We start from the raw sequence: 21,611 nt of genomic DNA on the forward strand, positions 1-21,611 counted from the left end.
CTTTTACTGAGCTAATAGGACCTTTATTTTCTCTTCCTCACTACAAACTGTTTCACTGTCGTTTTCCCAGTGTGGCTGCATTACTGAAAGATGTCACATTACATTAACTGGAGCCACTAAAAAGTTGCTGCCTGGTATTTTTCTTCTATTTAATTATCACTGAAGGATAAAATGTTTAAAGTTTAGCTGTTTTGTGGGGGCTTTTTTTGTTTGTTTTTCTTTTTAAAGAAGGACGTTTACATGCTTCAGGTTTTATGATTTATGCTTTTTCCTTTTCCTATGCACATTTTTAAAAAATCATTAGAAAGATTGGCAGTTCCCTAGATTCCCTTAGACATTAATTAGTCACTTCTTTTCAGCTTCTTTCAACCCTTTGGTGTTACTTTTTCTTCCTGTTAAGATACACGGCAGAAATCTATTTCTTTGGACGAGTATTTAAAATTAACTATTTTTTAATATATGTTATTTATAAACTTTATTCCTTAAGTATGGAGTGATTAGTGGTTTCATAATGAGGAAATGATAAGAAATACTTGCTACGCTGTAGCATTCAGCAATGAATTCTGTATTTGCAAAGTTCATAGGAGCAATATGCTCACCATAAAAAGAGCCTGGGGCTCTTCCAAAATAAAATCATTGATTTTGCCCTTTCTTGGCTTGATAGTGACTGACAAACCTGATGCCTTTAGTACTGTATGATTTAGCTCATGCTAGAGGTGTCTAAATAAATTTAGTTTTGCTTAGTAATGCTTGTCTAGCCATGTTTCAGAATGTTCAGCTTTCAGTAAAAAGAATAATCACTTTATAGATACCTTTATGAGAGCTTTTGTAGTTATCATATATTTTTTTTTCTGCTATGGCCTTGATGGTGATAAGTTTGCAACAAATCTTAGGCTTGCAGCTGATGCAGGTCCTAGTGTGTTTTATTGTTAAGGCAGGAAAGATAGAAAAATTCTCCTTTGGAGAAATTTGAATTTTATTCAGCCTATACATTTCCAGTCCAAGACAGGAAAAACACAATATAGGCAGCTGTTAAAGCCCTGCTTTAGACTGCTAAGAAGCATGACAAACTGAAAGAAATACCCAATATATTTTTCTTCATGTGCTGATTGAAAAGCAAAGCAGGCCTTCCAGACTTTCTTCCATTTGACTTTAATGCTGAGCTTTCCTATTGAAATGGGAAAACCGAATTCAGCTTCAGAAAACAGAGAAGCAGCCAAGACATAAATATATCTTGAATAATTCTGAATGAACTTATTGAAAAGCCTCCACTCTTAACCTTATTGGAAGAACTCTGTAATATGGAATATAGATTTGATGGGGGAAAAAAAAGGGATCATGAGAGCAACAAATCTGTTTGTCATCTGCCTAGGAATACTTAGTAATTTAAATAATATAATCAGGGAGTGCAGTGATAGAGACATGGAACGATGCAGGGCCAAGGATAAAGTCCTGTGGGACATCAGCTGCAAGTGAAAAAGGACTCGATTAAGGATGGCTGTATTAAATAACAAGTGAGTGGTCTAACAAAAGTAATGTTTGCCACCACCACATGTTGGCTTTAGTGATGCATCCAGAGTACAGTGAATGAGCAGGAGTGATTTAGAGCATTCAAAATAGCAGACTGACAGCATTTTGTTAGAACAAAGTGATGAGCACGTACAAAATTATCATTTCAGGTGATTAACCAGAGGACAGCAGTTAGGGGCTGTCTCCAGTAAACAGTTATAAATCCACTCTGGCAAGGAGAAAAGCAAGTTGTAACTTTTGGAGATGTTTGCAATACAAGAAGCCCTCTGGGAATAAGTCAGTTGAGCAGATCCTTGCCAGACATCACAAGGAAAAAAAGACACCTGGAACTGCTGCAGGTGAAACCTGGAAAAGTGGGGTAAGGAACCTTACCAGAGGAGTAGCCCTATAGGTTTTTATTTTGGTGAGCTCATAGAAAGTGAGTTAGATGGCTTATTTCTTGAGCTATGATATGAAATTGATAGTTTCAAATTTATTTTAAAATTCTTTGATTAATTTGAATGTTAGGAAGATATGGGAGATATGGTTCTAGTGATCCCAAGGTGAACATCCAGCAGCCCATTGTTCTGCATCTTTTGTTTACCCTGCAGCAGGAGTCACCTAGTCCTCTTTCCCCTACTTTATTTACTTTGCATTAGTGTTTATTGAAATTATCTCAGTTTCCCATCATAAGGTGATTTTTAAGCCTTTTAAAGATTTTTAATGGCCTGATTCCTCAGCAGCTGATATCAATTCATGAACAGCACAACTTTCCAACATATTTTGTTCAAATATACAAAGGTCATATTCTTCATCTGGTCTTTTCTCTCAAATTATTTGCCTGATTTTATTTGCAATCTGTGTAGTCATATGAGCCTGAGCTGGAAGCAACCAATTAGATCACAATGTCCCTCCTCTTGCCAACATGGAATATAATCCCCCAGACAGGGACACGTGCTTGATTTTAGCCAAAAGCTCACAAGAAGCCTCCTGATCTTCACCCACTGAAATTGAACCTCTCATCTGTTATTAATCTATTTTCAGAAAATGATTACCAGAACATCTGCTCATGCCCAGTAAATTTTTCCTTCTTTCCCTTAAAGCTGACTTCCCCAGTGGACTGATGAAAGAGAGATTCTGCAGCTCATTCTGCTCTCAAAAATAGCATTGGTCCACTGAAGAAATGTTAGCTGAAGGTGAGGGAGTGATTTCTGTAATTCATGTTGCACCTATAGGGGAAATAAGAGCAAAATGATTGCAATAATAGTAGGATTTCCATCTAACTTTCTTTTTTGTTTTTTAATCAGGAAGCATAAAGACACATTCAGCAAATACATGTTTGGGGTTTACATGAAGATGGAAGCATCCACACAAAGATCATTAATCTTAGCAATAATCAAGCCTCTGAATCACAGGGTCACTGAGGTTGGAAATGACCTCCCAAGATCTTCGAGTCCAGCCTTTGACCAATCACTGCTTTTTCATCCAGCCCAGAGCACTGAGTGCCACATCCAGTCATTCCTTGGACACCTGCAAGGACAGGGAGTCACCATCTCCCTGGGCAGCCCCTTCCAATGCCCCTTCCAATGTCTGACCACCCTTTCAGTGAAGAAATTCCTCCTGAAAGTCTTCTGTCCACTTCTTCCATGCCCTTCCCTAAAGGATATGGTCCAACAGTCTGCGTTCAGGAGGATGATGACAGAGGAGAGTATTCAGGGGGGCTTTGAAATCTGAGAAGGCAGGAGCTGTTTGGATTTTTATCAAGGAAATTCCCTCAAAGGGAAGGTGCAGTATGGGAGACAGTGTGAGAGCTGGTCATTGCCTTGATTTCTCTGATATTCCCCTTCTAATCTCCCAGCCTTTCTTCTCTACATTTCCAGAGTAAGCATTCATCCCTATGATTTACTGACACAATTTATTTGTGTGCCTTGAGGAAAATTCTGTCTCAACGTTCCTTCATTTAATTTTGGTGCTTTTCTCAGGGGTGCTGCTTTCTGCTCTAAGGGTTCCCTTCTGTAGCTTGGATGTGCTACCAGGACCTCTTTTGCACAGCTTGCAGAAAACTGGCTGTGCCAAAGCCCTTTAGTGCAGTTTTATGCTTCTGAGCAGCATAACCAGTCATTTACATAAACATGAGGCTCTTATCTCTACTCAGAAGTTAAATTTTTATGTTTTCTTTAGGTTTGCTACTCCAATTTGCAGATATTTAGGGCAATAAATGTTGGGCCTGATTCTCTGTAAGGAACCACTAATCTGCTGAAGTGTCCAGAAAACTGTTGGGCAAAACTGAAAATGACAACTAAAGCAAAGCCGACCCAGAGCAGGAGAAATGTTTTTTATCTTGGTGGTTCAGATGGACACAAAAGCCCACTAAAGAAAAGAGATCACTTTTAAAATATCAATATAGAAAAAACCTGTAGTTTGGGGGTTTCTCATTCCCATCATTCCAAAATCTGGACCTGTAGCTTTCTGTCATCCTGGTGCACACACATCTTCACTCTAGGCAGTAGATTAATGGGTTTTAGAGCATAAAAATTTCAGCTTTTAAGGAATATGTCACTTTGCAGCCCAGCTGTAGCAGAAGTTGGTTATTCCCTGTGATTGCCTACTGTTGAATGATTTAGTTGGAGCTGACAACTCGAAACATTAGCGCTATATTCTGTTCAAAAATACTTAAATACATTGTTTTCCCTTTTATTTATGTTTCAGAACAAGAGCCAGGGGTTGAGTTTTGTCCGTATACACGCGCCTTGGCAAGTCCTCAGTCGAGAAGCAGAACTTCTTAAAATAAAAATGCCCACTAAAAAGGTAAATAGCTCCCATTTTCTATCCACAAGTTGTATGACTGAAGGATCAGAATCATCATTAAATGTATAGAAGCCTGTGGAGTTAATTTATATCAAAAATCAGAGAGAATGAACTGTCAGGATTATTTTTTCACATTTCCAAGTCTTTTGAGATGATTTACTGTTCAGCACTATATTAAAGATAGGACTTCCAAAGGGGTTTTTAAAGGCCACAGAGGCAGCTGGCTGATGGACTGCATTCAGGCAGGTGATGACAGAGGTGAGTGCTAAGGAGGGCTTTGAAAGCTGAGAAGGCAGGAGCTGTTTGGATTTTTGTCAAGGAAATTCCCTCAAAGGTGAGGTGTAGTATGGGAGATAGTATGAAACTGGTCATTGCCTTAAGACTTCTCCAGAGAGCCTCTCCCCAAAAAAATCTGTTTTGGTGGTATCAGTGACTTAGTGAGTTCAGACCTGCCTGTTGTCACTAAAACTTCAGCTCACTCTCTTCTTCTCTGTCTGTTTTCAGCAGAGTTGCTTGTAAATTCGGAGCAGCAGATCCCCCAATCTGTGTTCCTGCAATTATTTAGCTCATTGGTTAACAGCTCCACTGAAGTCAGGGGAACTGCCTTGTGCTTTTATTTAGTGATACTCATCAACTGCGCTAATGAACACTGATTTCTTTGCATTGTCATTAGAAATGAAGGACAAATTGATTTTTTTTTCTCCCACTGCGTTGTTTGGTCTTTGTTTGTTTGGGTTTTTTCATCTTGTTTTCACCCACCAAAAGCTTCATTGTGGTTCACATTTCATGCTGTTACAACCTGTCATTATCAGAAGATTGGCCAAATCAATCTTGCATACTGTTACTGTGTTTTCATCCCAGGGGAAAAAAAAAATTGGATATTTCCAATCAATCTTTGAAAATACGTAGGTTTTAGACAGATACAATACCCCTAGAAACTTTCTACCTATTCAACTCCTCTCTTGGATCCATTTCCAAATTATTTTATGCATTTTTAGTGCCTGCTCATTTCTCCCCCTTTCTGCCCTCATGGGGACTTTCCCCTCCAAGTTTTTTGTAGATGCACCAAAGTAAATTTTATACTATTTTAATTGATGACTATTGCCATCATTTTGCCCTGGGTTAAGGTCTGTCCAGGAGCTGATAATCTCTGATGGCATCCTCCTCATTCACAACAGCTCTGCATCCCCTTCTCTCTGATTGGGAGAAAAAATCCTGTGTTATCTCTAAAAATATAAAAGTCCTCTGTTATTTCTAGCTGCAGAAATGGCAGCACTACCAGAAAGAAGCTTGACAGGAAAGCTATATTCATGTCCTAGGGTTTGGGTGTTTTTTTGAAATTAAAGATAGTTGAAAGAGTAATTTCTTTTGAAGGAAACAAAAATCAACTTTGAAAAAACTCAAATCTTGTATTTTGGGGATTTTGCAATATAAAATAAAAAATTCAGCCAGCAACCACTAAAAGGAAAGTTCTGTTTTTGTTCAAAGATACAAAATATTGCTCTCAAGGCACATTAGGTATTTTCTGTGATGCTATTTTTATTTATTCAAGGATCCTATTAAACCATTAAAAAAGAGGCATTTTCAGGGGAAACTATTTATCCACCTCTAAACACAAGTTGATTACAGACTTTTTTTTCCCAAATGTTCAGTTTTAAATCATCTTTCAGAACCCATGACAGGCTGAGAAAAGGTACCCTCTGAGCCCTTTTAACTATATATAAACTTCTGGATATGATAATGGAGTTATTTTGGTGAGGGAGACTGTGCCAGATTCAAATATGAGTACGGGAAACAAATAGGAACAACTGGGAGTGTTGCTCTGTGCCCAAAGCTGTGATGTCTCTGGCTTTAGTGAGTCTTGGGGGATGAATCCTGTGTCTGGAGTGCTGGCGTAGGGAAGTAAAGGCTGTTCAGGAGGGGTAGGCAGAGATGGAGAGGTGGAAAAATTGTCCTGTATGGGAAGGAAAAGCTGCAGTTGAGGGATTATAAGGTTGGAAGCTTCTGGGTGAGGATTAGGGGGATGGAAAACAAGGCAAGGATGTTGTTTGAGTGTTGTATAGGACTGATGAATTATTCCATAGGCAACCAGGAGAAATTTCTTGTCCTTCTGGGAAGTGTCCACTTCCCAGACATTAACTGGGAATACTGCACTGCTGCGACAATCAAGCCTGAGAAATTCCTGAAGGGTGTTGAAGATAATACTTTGCCACAAGGATTCAGTGAGCCAGCTAGGAAAGATGCCCTCCCAGACTGGATACTTGTGAATAGAAGACATGTGGGATATGTGATGGTAGGAGGCTGCCTTGGCTGCAGCAACCACAAAATGGTCGAGTTTAAAATATTCAGTCTAATGAGAACAAAAAGGTCAGCACAGTTGTTGCTCTAGGTTTCAAGAGAGCAAACTCAAAGCCACTCAGGGAGCTATGCAGCACTGGTCCCTGGGAATCAGCTTTTGAGGGCTCCATGAGTGCTTGGTTGAACAGGGAATTCCTTGTGGAGCTTGAGAAGAAGAAATTGTCCATCTCTAGAAACAAGGCCAGGCCTCACAGGAAGTTTACAAAGCTGTGGTTCACATATTCAGGGAGAAAACATAAAAGGCCAAAACTCATCTAGAGTTGAAACTGGCCAGTGTTGTGCTACACAACTATGAAACTTTTTAAAATATGTTAATAACAAGAGGAGGAGTGAAGAAAATATTGGACCAATACTTGTTGGAGACTGTCACCTGAAGGAGAAATGGAGGCCTTCAATGATTTTTTTGCCTCAGTCTTTAAGATTTATAATCTTGGACTGCCTGGTCCTGAGGCAGAGGACTGCAGCTGTGGGAACAGTTTGTGGCTTTCCATTTGTAGCCACTGAAATTTTAAGGGACCATCAGTATGCACTGGATGTCCAGAAGTCCCTGGGGCCCTGTGACTTGATCCCAGAGTACTGAAGGAATTAGCAGGACCCCTTTCAGCGCACTACCAAAGGACTTGGTACTCACTGACTGGGAGCTACTCAGGATTATTACAATTTACAAGAGGGAAGAGCCAGGAAAAGACATCCCTATTATTCTAAGCTCAGGACTTGGAATAATTACAGACAAGGTCATACCAGCTGCAACTGAAGGCATTTGGAGGACAATACATTCCTCAGGCACAGACAATAGGGTTTCACAAAGGGGAAATTCTGGCTAACTAATTATATCTCCTTCTACTATAAGGTTCCCTGCCTAGTGGATGAGGGGAAGGCATTAGATGTAACTTTTTCCCCCTGGATTTTAGTAAAGATTTTAATATTATCCCTCAGAGCATCCTTCTGGACAGGTGGTTTAACTGTGAGATGAGGAGGTACCTGGAGCTCTGGATGAAGATCCAGTTGTTTTCTTTTTTCTTGGATTAACAATTCTGCACTGAGTTTTTTTCTGGAAGTGGCTTGTGAAGGACAGGAACTTTTTGGAGCGGCAACCCATATGGATTCAGGTGCTTACAGTTATATGGGAATATGTCTTCAGAGAAGACACTTAATTACAGGTTTAAACATATGTGTACAGCAAATTCTTCTTTTCTTTCTTTCTTCCTTTTACTGTAATTTTGGAAGGGACATGCTAATGTACAGTTTTATTTCCTCAGATGTATGAAATCACAGAAGAAAAGGGAATACTCAAAACACTAAATGAAATATGGTGCAAATTGACTGAACCTCTGCAACCCCAGGTGCCACAACAAGAAAATACCAAGATGAAAACCTTGTCCTACCCATTTTCCAGAGAGAAAATGTATTTGTGAGTACTTTAAAATGTGATGGACAAGAAAGAAAGCTGGAATATATCATTTTGGTGTTATTTCTTTTACCCATATTTCAGTCAAAATTCAGAAATTCATCAAGCATGTCTGGAAATCCTGAGGAAATATCCAAAGCTGTCAGATTTTCAGGGGACTAATAGAAATCTAAGTTGCAGAGGCTTTCTGCCAGTGCTCTACTTACTGCTGCTGGATAAGGCACTGGAAGCAGTGTATCAAATAAAATATCCATGTGTTCATCTTGAAATGTAGAAGTCCTCCCACCAAATTCCTGATTATTTGGTTAAGGATATTACTGCCTGTTTTGAAAAAAGCAAGAGCTAGCAGAAATACAGCAGTACTTTCCATCTTGATAGATTTATTGTAGCAATTAAAACTCAGCTAATAATATGCAGATAAGGAATTCTTGACACCTGCCCTTTCACTCAGAATAATATTTCTGGGCCCAGTTTGACGTTAAACACTCTTTTTTCCCTCCTGGGTGTCTCCTTGTATTTATGTCTGATAAATAAAGTCCAGTAATAAATACAGTGACCCACCATATCATTGATTGCCCTCTGACAATTTTAATTAATTCTGAATACAAGTCAAATTGATGGAGGAGAATAAACTGGGAAGCTAATTTCACATATGATGATTTTGAGTTTTAAGGGAAGGCATAATTCCAGTGGAATGGTTATTTGAACTCAAGTGAAGTGCTGACTGTTTAGTGGCCAGGAAGAGAGTAATGAACATCTGCATCAGGCTGCTTGAAATCTAATAACATAACCTCAGCATGTTATAGAGCTGAGGGGATGTTATAACTAAAATATTAAAAGTCATCTTCTGTAAACAATAGAGAGGTTCTTCTTGCCCAAAAGGCATTTTATATTAGCTAATAATTTTGCATTTTTACGCCCACCATCAGTGCAATCCTGGTAGAACTCTGAATGACTGGGTCTTAAACAGCACATTTTATTATGCTGTACTTGGTCATCTATATGTCCTTTAAACATCTGTTTTTCTGATTAGTTGTGGTTTCTAAGTGAATTCCAAATTAGAATCTTATATCTTGTCTTACTTGTTGCTTCCATGTCTTAAAACAGAGCTGATTTTCTTTTTCCTCAATGTTTTAGGTATAACATCAAAGACAAAGACACCTTTTTTGACAATGCAACCCGCAGCCGAATAGTAAGTTAATAAGAATAACATATCATTGTCTTCTTGTACTGAATGGGATTTGCTAGTGGGGTTTAGAATGGGATTTGTAGGGAGCGTTTCAGTTTCAACTTTACTAATTCCATCAATTTATGCATTTGTGTGTTCTTGCAGAACACTAATTCCTGACATATGTGTATGTAAGGAATTCCTTTCTGGAGCTCCTGGTGCTTCAGGAGTGGGAAATGCTCTGTAGGGAAACTACTGACTCCTCTCCGTTGTTCAAAGCTGTTTTCAGCCCTGTTCCTAAGCTTTAACTAGGTTTCCTTCCATATAGTCCTTATATTTCTAATATTTCTATAAGAATGTGACACAGCAGGATTTAGCCTACAAATGTTAGGGCAGATAATCCTCTAATAAAATCTGCTAAATGATTTAAACATCTGAACAAACCAGCAGTGCAGAAGCCACCTATTTTAAAGCTTTGTTTTATTGCTAATTCCATGATGAAATTCATGCTAAAAGAGGATTTGTGTGTTATCCCATTGTTCTTCTTTGCAGGTGAGGGAAATTTTGAAACGCACATCTACAAAGGCCAGAAACAGCATGGGTAAGGTGGAGAGAAGAGAATTAGAGGTTTTCTTTTGAAAGGAATTGTTTAGGTACCTCACAGAATATTGATTTTTCTAGCAGGACACAAAATATGCTGGCACATTCCCCCCCCCAAAAAAAAAAAAAAATTAGAGATTGAAATAAATGTTTTTTCTGAGGCATAAAATCAAAATTTCTGGTCCATGGTTTGGATCATAATAGGAGCTGGCTTTTCATTTCTACAGGTGCAGCATCTGGCATGTAACTCACATTTCATGAATTGTTATAAAATTGGATTTGATTACTGTATGATCTGCTTTGGAAAATTCAGATGTCAACTGCAATATGCTGTATTATTTCTTGCAGGAGCATATTTTTCTTACCATTTCAATTGAATAATGCACCTTTCCAGGTTATTTTTATTGCTTCAGCTTTAAAAATTACCTCCCTGAGCTGCCTAGTGAAATATATGACTTAAATATGACTATTTTGAAGATACTTTTGGGATAATGCTGAAATCTTTGGAGCTTGAGGTTCAGAATTTATTTAATTTTCTTGAGGTTCAGAATTTACACAGGTGTACTTATTCTCTTTTCTCTCCTCTTTTTCTCACCCTTGTGCAATCATAGCACACTTCTCCCTAGTGGAAAAGAAGTGATGGTGCTCCCTGCCATATTTTCTGGAAATCTTTTGTAAGCTTGACCACCTATGGACAGATCACATTGTCCAAGGGTAACATTCCTGGCAAATAATGAGCTGCAGCAAGATTCTGTACAGTCCTGGTGTGATTTTGTGCAGGGAAGCTGCAATAAAACATGTGTTTGGTACAGGAAAATAGATTAATTTTGTTTTCCCTGAAGAAGAGATATATATATATATATTTGAAATTACATGAAAAGCATAACAAAATGAAAGCCACAAAAAATGCTTTCTCTTTTGCAACCAAAAGCACTTGCCTTTTCCCAGTACAAACTTTTAAATTTATGACTGCCTCACTGATTCTTTAAAAAAAAAAATGGAACTGTGCTTTTAAAAATATCAGGCATTCTCAGTTTCTAGAACATCATTTGGTAGGTGTCTGCTTTTTGAGCTGTTTCCTCTGTGTTGTTCTCTGTTTTGACCTGCTCAAAAGGCTCCACTGGGGCAATGGAGGGGAATGCTGCCTTATTTTTCTGGATTGCTGGGAACCCTTCTGGAGACATTGGGATTTGTTGGGGAGAAAACTTGAGAGAAGCTCAAGGACAGAGTAGGAAGGGAAAGAGCACTCTGCCAATGCAGATATTTGCCTCTTAGGGTTTTCTTTAATTTAATAGCTTGTTCTGGTTTATAGTGGAATAAAAGCCATCATTAGAGATCAAAGGACTAGTAATAATTTTTCAGGAATTTTTTTCAGCTCTAAGGTAAAAATACAGCCTGATGCACTTCAAGCTTAGGTCGGCTCAAGAACTCACTTGACATGAAGTAACTATTGTAGCATTCCCATCCTTTCCATCTTTCTGGTCCGTAGCCAGAACATGATTGTGCATTGTGTTTGACATAAATTTAGTTATCCCTTTGGTCTCCTGAGATCCTCCCCCAAAAGACCTCTGTTTCATATGTCACTAAGGCTTTCCCATGTCATTTTAAAACCACTCATCAGGAAATGTTTAAGGATTCTTTTAAACATCATTTTGTTGTTTTTTTTTATACAGGAGTTCATTGTTTACTTTGCACAAGAGGCAGGACAGTGCTGTTGGAAGTGCTTAGAGGAGTCTTTGGTTTTCATAAACATGCTTTATAATATCATAAGATGAAAATAACAACACTTCAAACACACTTGCTTATGGATTTTTTTACATCTTTGTAAGGCTGAATCTGATTCTACTCCTATGATATTATACAAGAAAACCTTATTTACTTCTAGCATAACTCTGAACCACTGCAAACTTCCAAACATTGAATGCTTTCAGGAGCAGGCTTGACATTATCCAAGCATAACTTCCTGATTCTGTTAATGCATGTAGTTGTACATGTCTTTGTATCAAGGGAGAGTTTTATTGCTACTGCCTGTCTAGCATCTCTGATCAGAAGGTTTTCACCAAATACTTCAGAACAATGTGTAATTTGACAATGAAATGTTTTTCATTGCTAAAGACATGATAGCTGGTTACTTTTTTCCTGGGCATTGAAAGCAAAGAGGCCTGGAATCAATTTTTATATACATATTATGTTACTAATTATCATAAATTACCCATCTTTGGTTGCCTTTTTTATGGAACAATGGTTTTCGCCTGCAGAGACTGAGGATGGAATTGCTGTAAGAGTTGCAGGTCTTGAGAGCCAGTAGGGATCTTATGTCTGTCTATAGGTGCTGCAGTCACTTGCTGGGGATTCCCTTGCTAAACTCCCTGGCAGTGTCCAAGGCCAGGCTGGATGGGGCTCTGAGCAAGCTGGGATAGTGGAAGGTGTCCCTGCCCATGGCAGGAGGACAGGAACTGGCTGATCTTTAAGGTCTCTTCCAACCCAAACCATTCTATGATTTCATAACCACAAACTTCAGTGGAAGTTTTTGGGGGGGTTGTTTTTAATTGTTGGCCAGTAGGACTTCATGGTTCTGACCCTTGTAAAGATTCAAGAAGGACTTCCAGATGCTTTGCTCCTCAGTCACATGGCTCTTTGCTGTCAGGGTGAACAAGTGGTCAAAAGAGTCTTTGTACTGTGCTGTTCACTGAAGAAAGAGCACTTTATGGAAATTAGTTTCTCTGAAAAATGTTTTCCACAGTCAGGGACTCCTATGTTGTTCTATTCTTTGAATACTGTCAGTTATACAGTGCTCTCCCCTTTGGAATGTCATGAAATGAAAGCTGTAATAATGTTTTCTCTTCAATTATGCCTGTTGACCACCCGAATTTTTCTTTTTCTTTAGGCATTGGCACATTAATAGCAAACAATGTTTATGATGCAGCCTACCCACTTCACGATGTACGTATGTCCTATTAAAAATCCAGTTCTCTGCTAGTGTCACTCAGGAGACATCAATCCATAGACACAAATATTTGCTGTCTATGACAATGAAAATATTTTCTAAGTGTGATTCTAATATGAAAACTCTTCTTATAAGTACATTTCAAGTTGTGATCTAAAAGTAAAATCAACAATGTAGGTAGGAACAGCTGACCAAACTTTGATTTAGTTTTATTTGCTTTTACGTCAGTTATTAAATTATTTTCTTTCTCCAGGGTGAATATGAAGGCCAAGATGATGACATGAATGAAAGAAAGGTAAAATACATTGCAAAATTTATTTCATATTATATTTAATATAACAAATGATGTTTTAAATCTCATTGTAAAGCATTAGCCATTATACAAACAATTAGATGTTTTTACAAATGCATACATTTTTTGAATTACATATTTCCCTCTATTTCTGCATATAAAAATGTTTTCGCAGTATTTTTAGAAAGTCTTCTTATGAAGTATGTCAGTAAATTTAATTTGATATTCACATCTTGAAATGCTTCCAGTTTCCCTCTGCATACATAGACAAGATTGTCAACCTGTCAGGAAGCAAAAATTGTTAAATAAGTAATATAATAATTTTCTTTTTGTAACCAAATTCTACTAGAGAGCAGTGGTTACTAAAATAAAACATAGTTGTACTTCTCATTTGATTGTGCATTCAATTAAATTGTATGCAGTTTCTGAAAATCTGCTTCCAATTATTTTGTAAATAAAGTTTCTAGCTATCAAAAGACATTCAAAAATAGATCAATCCTCAACAGAAACAATGTGAATTCAAACTGTGTTTTTTATATATATATATATATATGCTTAATTTTAGAAATGGGAAAGGAACGTTTAATTTCTGTAATCTATTAAGATCATTTCCATATTGTTCTCTAATGTTTGTTCATTTTATTTTCCTTGATATGCTAACAATAGGATGGGAAATGCAGAGGGAAAATAGTAGGGAGAAAAAGGGGATGAGGGAAGACCGAAGAAAAAGGGAATGTTTGGATACCTCCAATATTTACATACTATGAAGACTGAATTAATGCAAACTGGGGTCATACAAATAAATCTGATTTCTCCAATGCTGAATTAGTAAAGTTTGAAATCATAATCTTTGTAGTTTTTTGGTAAATAATGTTGCCATTCAGCCACTAGATGTCTTCATGTGCCACATACAATTTAAATTAGAGTATGAACCTTGGTAAGCAAAACAAAGTTAGAAAACAGACTATAAAAGAAGCTTTTTTATTTGTGTCTGTTACTTTGAACTTTTTTGTTCATGAAGGAGTTGTCTGCTCTGGACTTTCAGAATTTTCTCTGAGTGGCAGCTCCACAGATTAGTGACTTGGAAAGCAAAAATTTTAGAGAAAAAGACCAAATGGACATTAGTCAATGGAGGAAGATTGGGTACTGTGGACTGGGTGGGCAGAGGGCCTAGAAGGACCAGTGTCTGGAAAAATATTCCCCCTACTAGTTGTATTTTTTGCTGCCCTCTTTTTATTCTGCCTATTAGGCTCAGTTATGAAGTGTTAAGTATTAAAAACATAAAAGCTTCTTTCCAGAAATACTTCATTGATTATTCACATATGTCCCTGCTGCCTAGGCCTTGAATCTTCTGTAGTATTCCTATGCATAACATCATCTGTTTTCTATCTGAATCTAATAGTCTCAGTGTTTAATTTCCTGAAGGACCCTGATCAGGTTTAAAAGAAAGGAGGGCATTTTTGAGCTTTTTTTTTTTTTCCTTCTGCCCTCTTTTTATTTAGCCCATTTTAACTTATCTATATCTTCCAATTCAATTTTCTCTTGTATAACCCCCAAAAATGAGTACTGTTTTAGAACAAAAATGAGTAATATTGGCATAAATACCCTTACCAGTTAAGTAATTAATGTTTATGTACCAGTTTATAACATAAAAAGTTAATCCTTATCAACCTTCTTCATGATTACCTTGGAGAAAATGCACAGTGACACCACACCTTTGTCCCCTCCTATGAGAATTAGAAATCTTCAATGAAACCCTCAGATTGAGAGGGTTTCAGTCTTTCCTAAAAGTAAAGGAATGTCCCTGTTTCAGTGTGATTTCTGCTCAAAAAAAAAAAAAAATCTTTTTAAGAAAGGTATTGAACAGCAGAATGGTAACAACTCACCATGAGTATAAACACTGGTTTAGTCTTTTTTAAGCTTCTGGCCCACTGGCAACTTCATTGCTGTCCCTGTATTTGCATTAAAAAATCCATGAGGGCTTTGTAACCTGCCTGGGAAATCCACTGTTGTCACGTACTACAGCAGCATCCCTATGATTAGAAAATTCTCATAAATTTACATGAAGTACCTGTTCCTAATTGGAACATTATTATAGGCAGAGCTTTCTTTTTGCTCCTCAAATTCCATTCTGTAGCTGTGTTCAAAGCAGCCTTTAGGTAGTGTACTAGTTTGAAAACAAACTAGTGGGAGACACCAAGTCAGAATAACAATTTAATAGGAAAATAAGGGGAAAAAAAACCCCAAAACAAAAATAAAGGCAGAAAACACTGGGTTAAACTGACAGAGTTTACAGCTCTGACTCCCTGTTAGGCAGGGTGGTGGTAGCAGTCTGGTAGAATGGTGGCTGCAGTCCTCTGAAGCGGTGATCCTGTAGAAAAAAAGGTCTGCTCTTCCTCAGAAAGTCCAGTGGTGGCTGTGTAGCTCCTGTCCTCTGGAAATCCAGTGGAAGGGTTGTCTCTGTTGTTCAGAGTCTCAGCTTATATCCACGATGGGATGCTTGGTTCCTCCCTCTGGGTGGAGCATCTCACAATGGGGTAATGAGTCATAAGGCCAGGTGTTGATTAGGCTCATTAACAGAAGATAGTCCGGAGGGAGTTATCTCTGAGTCATGTGGCAGGACAATAATGGGCCATTAACAGCAAGATAGTCTGGGGAGAGGAGGCAAGGAAACACTGCCCCACCTGATTTCAACAGCTCATGAGGATAGTGATAGAATACACTGCAACCCGGGACAGGTAGTTTTAAGAATGTAATAGTTTTAACTTTCTTTTGTATATTTGAGTGAATGCATTTCTTAATATGATTATTAATGAAAATTAATAGCAGTTTGCAGGTAATGCTGTGGGGGGTAATGGCAAGGGGTGATTTTGAATAGGCAACAACAAGTATTCATATAAAAATATCAATATGGCAGCCAGGACAATCCTCTTCAGTGAAGTTGTGTCACATAAATCACGGGAATGAAAGAGGGAGTAAGGAAGACTATCCCAAATTCTTTGCCTGTTGCAGTTGAGTATATTGTGGTCAATCTACCACAGGTCTTGCAAGGTTTGCTTTTATCCCTGACCCTGTTCCAGCTGGATTTCTCCCACTGCAAGAAGCTTCTGAAGGATCTGGGCTTTCCTTTGAGCTCTCTGTAGGCTGTGGGTGAATTTGCATATCCAACAGCAGGTGTGGCCTTGTGTGATGTCCCCAGCATGGGGACAAAGCTGTTTTTTCTATGGGCTCCACTGGGTATAGCAGCCCCAGGAGTAGAGCAAATATTTTTAACTCTTAGAAGATGTTTGTGAAAAAAGAAGGGATAACTTGTTTCAAGATAATTTTCAGTTTTGGTTTTGCTTTTTTTTTTTTTCTTTATTTAGTTGCTGTATCAAGAATGGGCAAGATATGGAGTGTTTTACAAGTTTCAGCCTATTGATCTCATAAGGTAATGTGGACTTGGATAAAACACTAAGGGACCTGGTTCTGAGGTGATGTAGATTAATTCACTTCTACTTCAGCAAATGAAATCTTGGATTGATCGGAACATTAAAAATAATGCCCTCACCACTTTTCTGTGGCTCTGATGATAATTTACTATAACAAAAATACACTAAACAATTATTACGTATGCTTTTGTATAGTGCTTACTCCTGGAAGAATGTCATACTTCAGTTTTTGGGGGTTTTAGGTATTGATTTGTTCAAAGGAGAGGAATTGCCATTTACATTGGTGAATTTTTATTGGAGCGTATGGTCATAAAATCTGGTGAATAATCAGAAGCTGGTGTTCACATCATGAATCAGTGTGAAAGTATTTGACAGTTTTGAAATTGATTTGATTTTTTTACTCCTGGTTTTACAAGTTTTATTCATCTGAACACATCCATATGTGTTCCCAGTGGGGTTTTTTTTGGTGTATTTATGAATTTTTTCCTTATAAACATAGAAGAAGCTGGCTTTAAAATAAGACAAAAAACCCAGCCATGATTTTTAAGGATTTCCCACAATATCTAAAAGAAAGCCAAAACAAAACAATTTTTGTTGTCTTGTATTTTGTTTGTACTACAAATACTGAGTAAAGAAAAGAAATATTTGAGAATACAGCTGACTAGAAATATTCTAATGCAAGATGTCTATCTAGGAAGACATGAACTGGGATATTAAGAAATAGAAAAAACCTCAACAAATATCTGTTTCTGTGTAATTTGTATATATAAGAAAGATGGCATTTGTTACCATTTATCTCTTGAATAATCAAACTCCAACTAGTTTTTATTATATGATCTGCCCCTATGTGATTACCTGCAAAAGCTGCTGTTGGTAATATGGATAGTCAATAAGCTTTGTAAAATATTTTCGTTATATTTTGAGTTAAAGCTGAAATGCTGCACGTAGTCTTTCAAAGAGTTAAGCACTAACTTTTAATGTGGAGGAATTGGTCCTTATTGGGAGGAAGGTGTTTCAAACTGGCAAATGGAACTGAGACCATCAAACCCTACCAAGGTTCTGCCAGGCTTTGAAATTTCCTCTTTTTTTGCCTCAAAGGTTTTGAAGCAAAATTTATGTACTTTTTGTATGGCAGTTACTCTGGGCCATGCTGCTGTATGGAACAGGTAAACTCAGAATGAGATTACAACACCTACTGTGTTGTCAGTAAATATTACAAGCGTTAAATTAAACTGTGACTGGCTAGAGGAATTCTCAAGTTTTAGCAGACCTGACAGCTCAGCTGAGTTAAAAATAGAGGTACATCTGCTTACACTCCATCTTCATTTGTATTTTGCTGTCTCCATTATAATGTTTCACTGTGCTGATATGATTTCATAGAAATCCTGTGGTTTAAACTTCTATGAGAAAAAAAAAGAAGACCAGCATGTGCAATTGATTGTCTGTTCTCAGAGATTACTTTTCTTGCTTTTATCTTCCATATTTTGCTTGACTGCAAGTTTGACTGTTACCACTAAAATAAATGTGATTTTTATTTCCTGGGTAATGTTAGAGCTTTAGTGTAGATGTACCTGGAGAATGGCCACCCCCTGTTTCTGCCAGTGAAGTATGTTTCTTCACTTTTGTACCATGGGGGTATCTGAGCTCAGCCTTGATTTGGATACTTATTCCCTTGGCAGACATCAGTCACACTTCGTGTTTTTTGATAATTTACTGTGACCCTCCTTTCTTAGATTGCTTAGATTATACTCAACTTTGCTTTCTGGTTTTTCTGGTGTAACTTAAGTTTAAATCCAGGTTTTGATGGACAGATGAAGCAGCATTTATCTTTATACTCAAAGCCTCTCCTGCCTGCTGTTTTCAAACACATTGACTCTGTTGAAGCACGCTGCTAAATTTCTAATATAGCTTGCAAGTATTAAAATTTTTATAGTTAAGATATTTTGAACTATTTCTGTTTCACTCTTATTCAGTAGGAATGCAAACTGAAAGTCGTTCTCTAACTCAAGTGCCTATGCTGGAAGATTAGATGTGGCACTGTAGAATTATTACAGATTATTCCTGGTGCCTCTGCACCTTCCTTCTGACCACACAGTTGTTTCCAGTTCCCAACTGATTGTACATCAAAGACAGGAGCCACATACTTGTTATGCTCACTCTTGGTACAGACTGGGGCTTCTCTTCTAAGGTCTGTAATCCCCAGGGAATTTAACTGCATAGTCAGTCTTGGAGAACTTTAAAGTTCTTAATAACAAAAGGAAATAAAGGACCATTATAGTATTCACCAACAATTCCATTCACTCCTGTCTCTTAATCTGTAAAAATATTCTTCTCTGGCTTTGTGGACCTCTTTGGGCTATAAGAAAAAGCAAATTTTTTTTGTAAAATAAATGCAGCTGTGAGTAAGGAAGGTTTCACCAAATAAGAACACAGTGGGTGTTACATATTTCTATTCTACAGCAGAGCAATTTCAGTTAAAGACTTAAAGGAAATACGTTGTGCAGATTGTGCAAATAGTACAGTGTGAATTGAGGTTTTATTTGTAAGATAACACCTCATCTCTCAGTGCACATCCAGATATAAAAACTCATTGCTTGAAACACAGTCTGCCTAATGCAGCGCTTTATTTTCAAAAGCATGTGAATGTCCAAATATGAATTTCAATTTTTTTTTGTTTCTTTTTAACTCACATGAAGAGGATTATAAACAGTTATTTGAGAGAGAAATCATGAATTTTTTGCTAAAAGATACGTTAGGCAAAAAGTACTGAAAATGGTTTACCTTGTCTTAGTGATCTCCGGAAGGTCTGAGGGATATATTAAAAACTAGAGAATGAAAGCTGCAGTTTTAGAATGTGCAGAGCTCTGGAGGTCTGTCTGTTGTAACACACCTTTTTTGTCATCCTAATTTAAGTATTGATTTTCACCAGAGAGGAGTTTCTCTAGTGTGACTTTTTTGTATGAAGGCACTTATCAACAGTAATTCCTCTCAATCCTTGCACTGTAATATAAAAAGTGTTATAAAAACATCTGCAGTTTAGTGATTTTCTTCTATTTTTGATGATTTTCTTTTCTCAGATGAAGATGAGTTCAAGCTCAGATTTTAGCAAGTTCTGCAGTGATGCTACTGTTGATCCAGAGACAGGGAGGATGCTCCTTAAGAGTTCTATGGCCCTGCATAAAAAAAGCAGGTTTTATAGTTTTATATGTATTACTGAATGTTAATCGAAGTTTTAACAACATGATTTTAGAATTAATAGCTTGTCCTTAGACTTTCCCTCTGCTCAAAGCAGAGCTGGCTTGACAGCCAGATCAAATTGCTCATGAGTTTTGAAAGCTCCTAGGATGAAGATCACACAGCTTCAACTCTTCCAACACAGCACCACTCTCAAGAAATGTTTCCTCCTCTTTGGACCAAATATTCCTTGGACTGACTTACATTCATTGTTTTTTGTCTTTTAGCAGTGCACCTCTGATGAATTATAGGAAGTGGGAAAAAAACCACAGCAAGTGTAAGAAGTGCAGTAGAAATTTATAATAAATTTTTATTTCTGGCTGTAATGCAACATTTATCACTTAGGAGCTCTAAATGATAGATGAAGGGAGTAATCTAAGGTTACTGATGCCACAAAGAGGTGGTTTTCCTCCTGAGACAAAACTTTAGCTCCTGGAAAATTGGCATGTTGGACATCTTGAAGCACCTGCAGCTGGGAACCCATGTAGGAACTGAAATTCCAGGAGCGGACTATCCTTGTAGAGTGGAGGTCATCCTTTTATCTCTTGATCTATTAATATAAGATTACCTCACCCTAGGAGAATCAAGCAGAATTGGCTCATTTCTAATTGTGGTGAAGCTTATTTTAATATTACTGCTTCTATAAGGTGCCAGCTCATCTTCTAATGGTTTTTCATATTTTAATTTCTATTTCCCATTTCTAGAACTTCACCAAACTTCTTAGTAGCTAACAGGCTACATTATCTATAGCATGGTTACTTTCAAAGCTCCAAATGCCTCTTGCTGTAAAGCCTGAAACTGGGAAGAAATGTAAAGATTGAGACTATGTATACAATAACTCTTTTTGCAGGAGCAGGTAGGAAAGCCTGTTAACTAAAATATTATTTATAGTGAATAGAACATAAATCAAAACTCGGGAGTTTCTGTTAGTCAAACTGTCTAGCTAATATATTCCCTCCTTCCTATCTTTAACTGTGTTTTCCATTGGTATGGAAAATTGTTTCACCTCAGTGTGTAATGAATTCTGGCCTTTCATTGTAGTGTACCCATGTTGAACCTGCTCTTGACTGAGCATCTCCAGTCCCCCCCTGTTCCTGCCATGAATGCTGTGTTCCTAAAGCCTGAAGCTTGAAGTTTTTAAAGCAATGACAGACCTGTGATCCATAGTTTGACTGTCTCAGCTCTGGATATTGTTGCTTTCTCTTTGAGTATCTTGGGGCCTGCATAGGACAGTGCTCAATGTAAGCAATCAGGCCCCCAAATTGTCAATACTGGTTTACCTTTTGACCTGTTGCTTCTTTCATCAATCTGCACCAGAAAAAACCCAAACCTGGATGTATCTGCTTACCCTACTTAGGGTAGTTTTAAAAGAGAGATAAAGTAAGAACAGGGGAGTTCTGCTAAAATGGTGGTTTTATTGTTGTTAGAGATAAGTGTTTCTTCCTTTGCAAAATGTGGTTAAGATCAATTTGTGGTACAGCTTGCCCCTAACCAAGCCCTTCTATTCTGCCTAATGCCTGAACAAATGACTTCTTCTTTCACCATGATTTTTAATCACATCTTCATCTCTTTTTTGCTCCACATACTGTGTAGAATTCTCAGGACTTGAAAATAAAGTCTGTGATGTCCAGTCCCAGAGGAAATGTTGTTCAGTCACTGCTTATCCTAACTTTGGGGTTATTTATCCTCAAAGTGGAGATTCTTCTGTATGTTTTAATTCCTTGGCTTCCCTGTCCCTCCTCTGTTATTATTGTGAATGAATCTTACCAAATATCCCTTTTTTTTTTTTTTTTTTTTTTTTTTTTTTTTTTTTTTTTGTGGAATGCAACCAGTTTGGCAGAAACAACCCGGTAGCA

The 21,611-nt window shown here is 37.5% G+C and overlaps 1 protein-coding gene across 1 annotated transcript in view; it reads left to right on the forward strand.

Moving 5' to 3' along the window:
* ANO2 (anoctamin 2) overlaps window positions 1-21,611 on the forward strand; it is a gene marked incomplete at both ends in the record, with an annotated part of 148,589 nt that overhangs the window by 27,607 nt on the left and 99,371 nt on the right. Inside the window, 7 exons of the mRNA XM_082281149.1 lie at window positions 4,219-4,317; window positions 7,935-8,086; window positions 9,221-9,275; window positions 9,804-9,852; window positions 12,739-12,794; window positions 13,052-13,093; window positions 16,456-16,520. Coding sequence (XP_082137275.1) covers window positions 4,219-4,317; window positions 7,935-8,086; window positions 9,221-9,275; window positions 9,804-9,852; window positions 12,739-12,794; window positions 13,052-13,093; window positions 16,456-16,520 — 518 coding nt within the window. The remainder of the gene's footprint in view (window positions 1-4,218; window positions 4,318-7,934; window positions 8,087-9,220; window positions 9,276-9,803; window positions 9,853-12,738; window positions 12,795-13,051; window positions 13,094-16,455; window positions 16,521-21,611) is intronic.

This window comes from Coloeus monedula (genome assembly GCF_965178545.1).
Source record: "Coloeus monedula genome assembly, chromosome: 4".
NCBI lineage: Eukaryota > Metazoa > Chordata > Aves > Passeriformes > Corvidae > Coloeus > Coloeus monedula.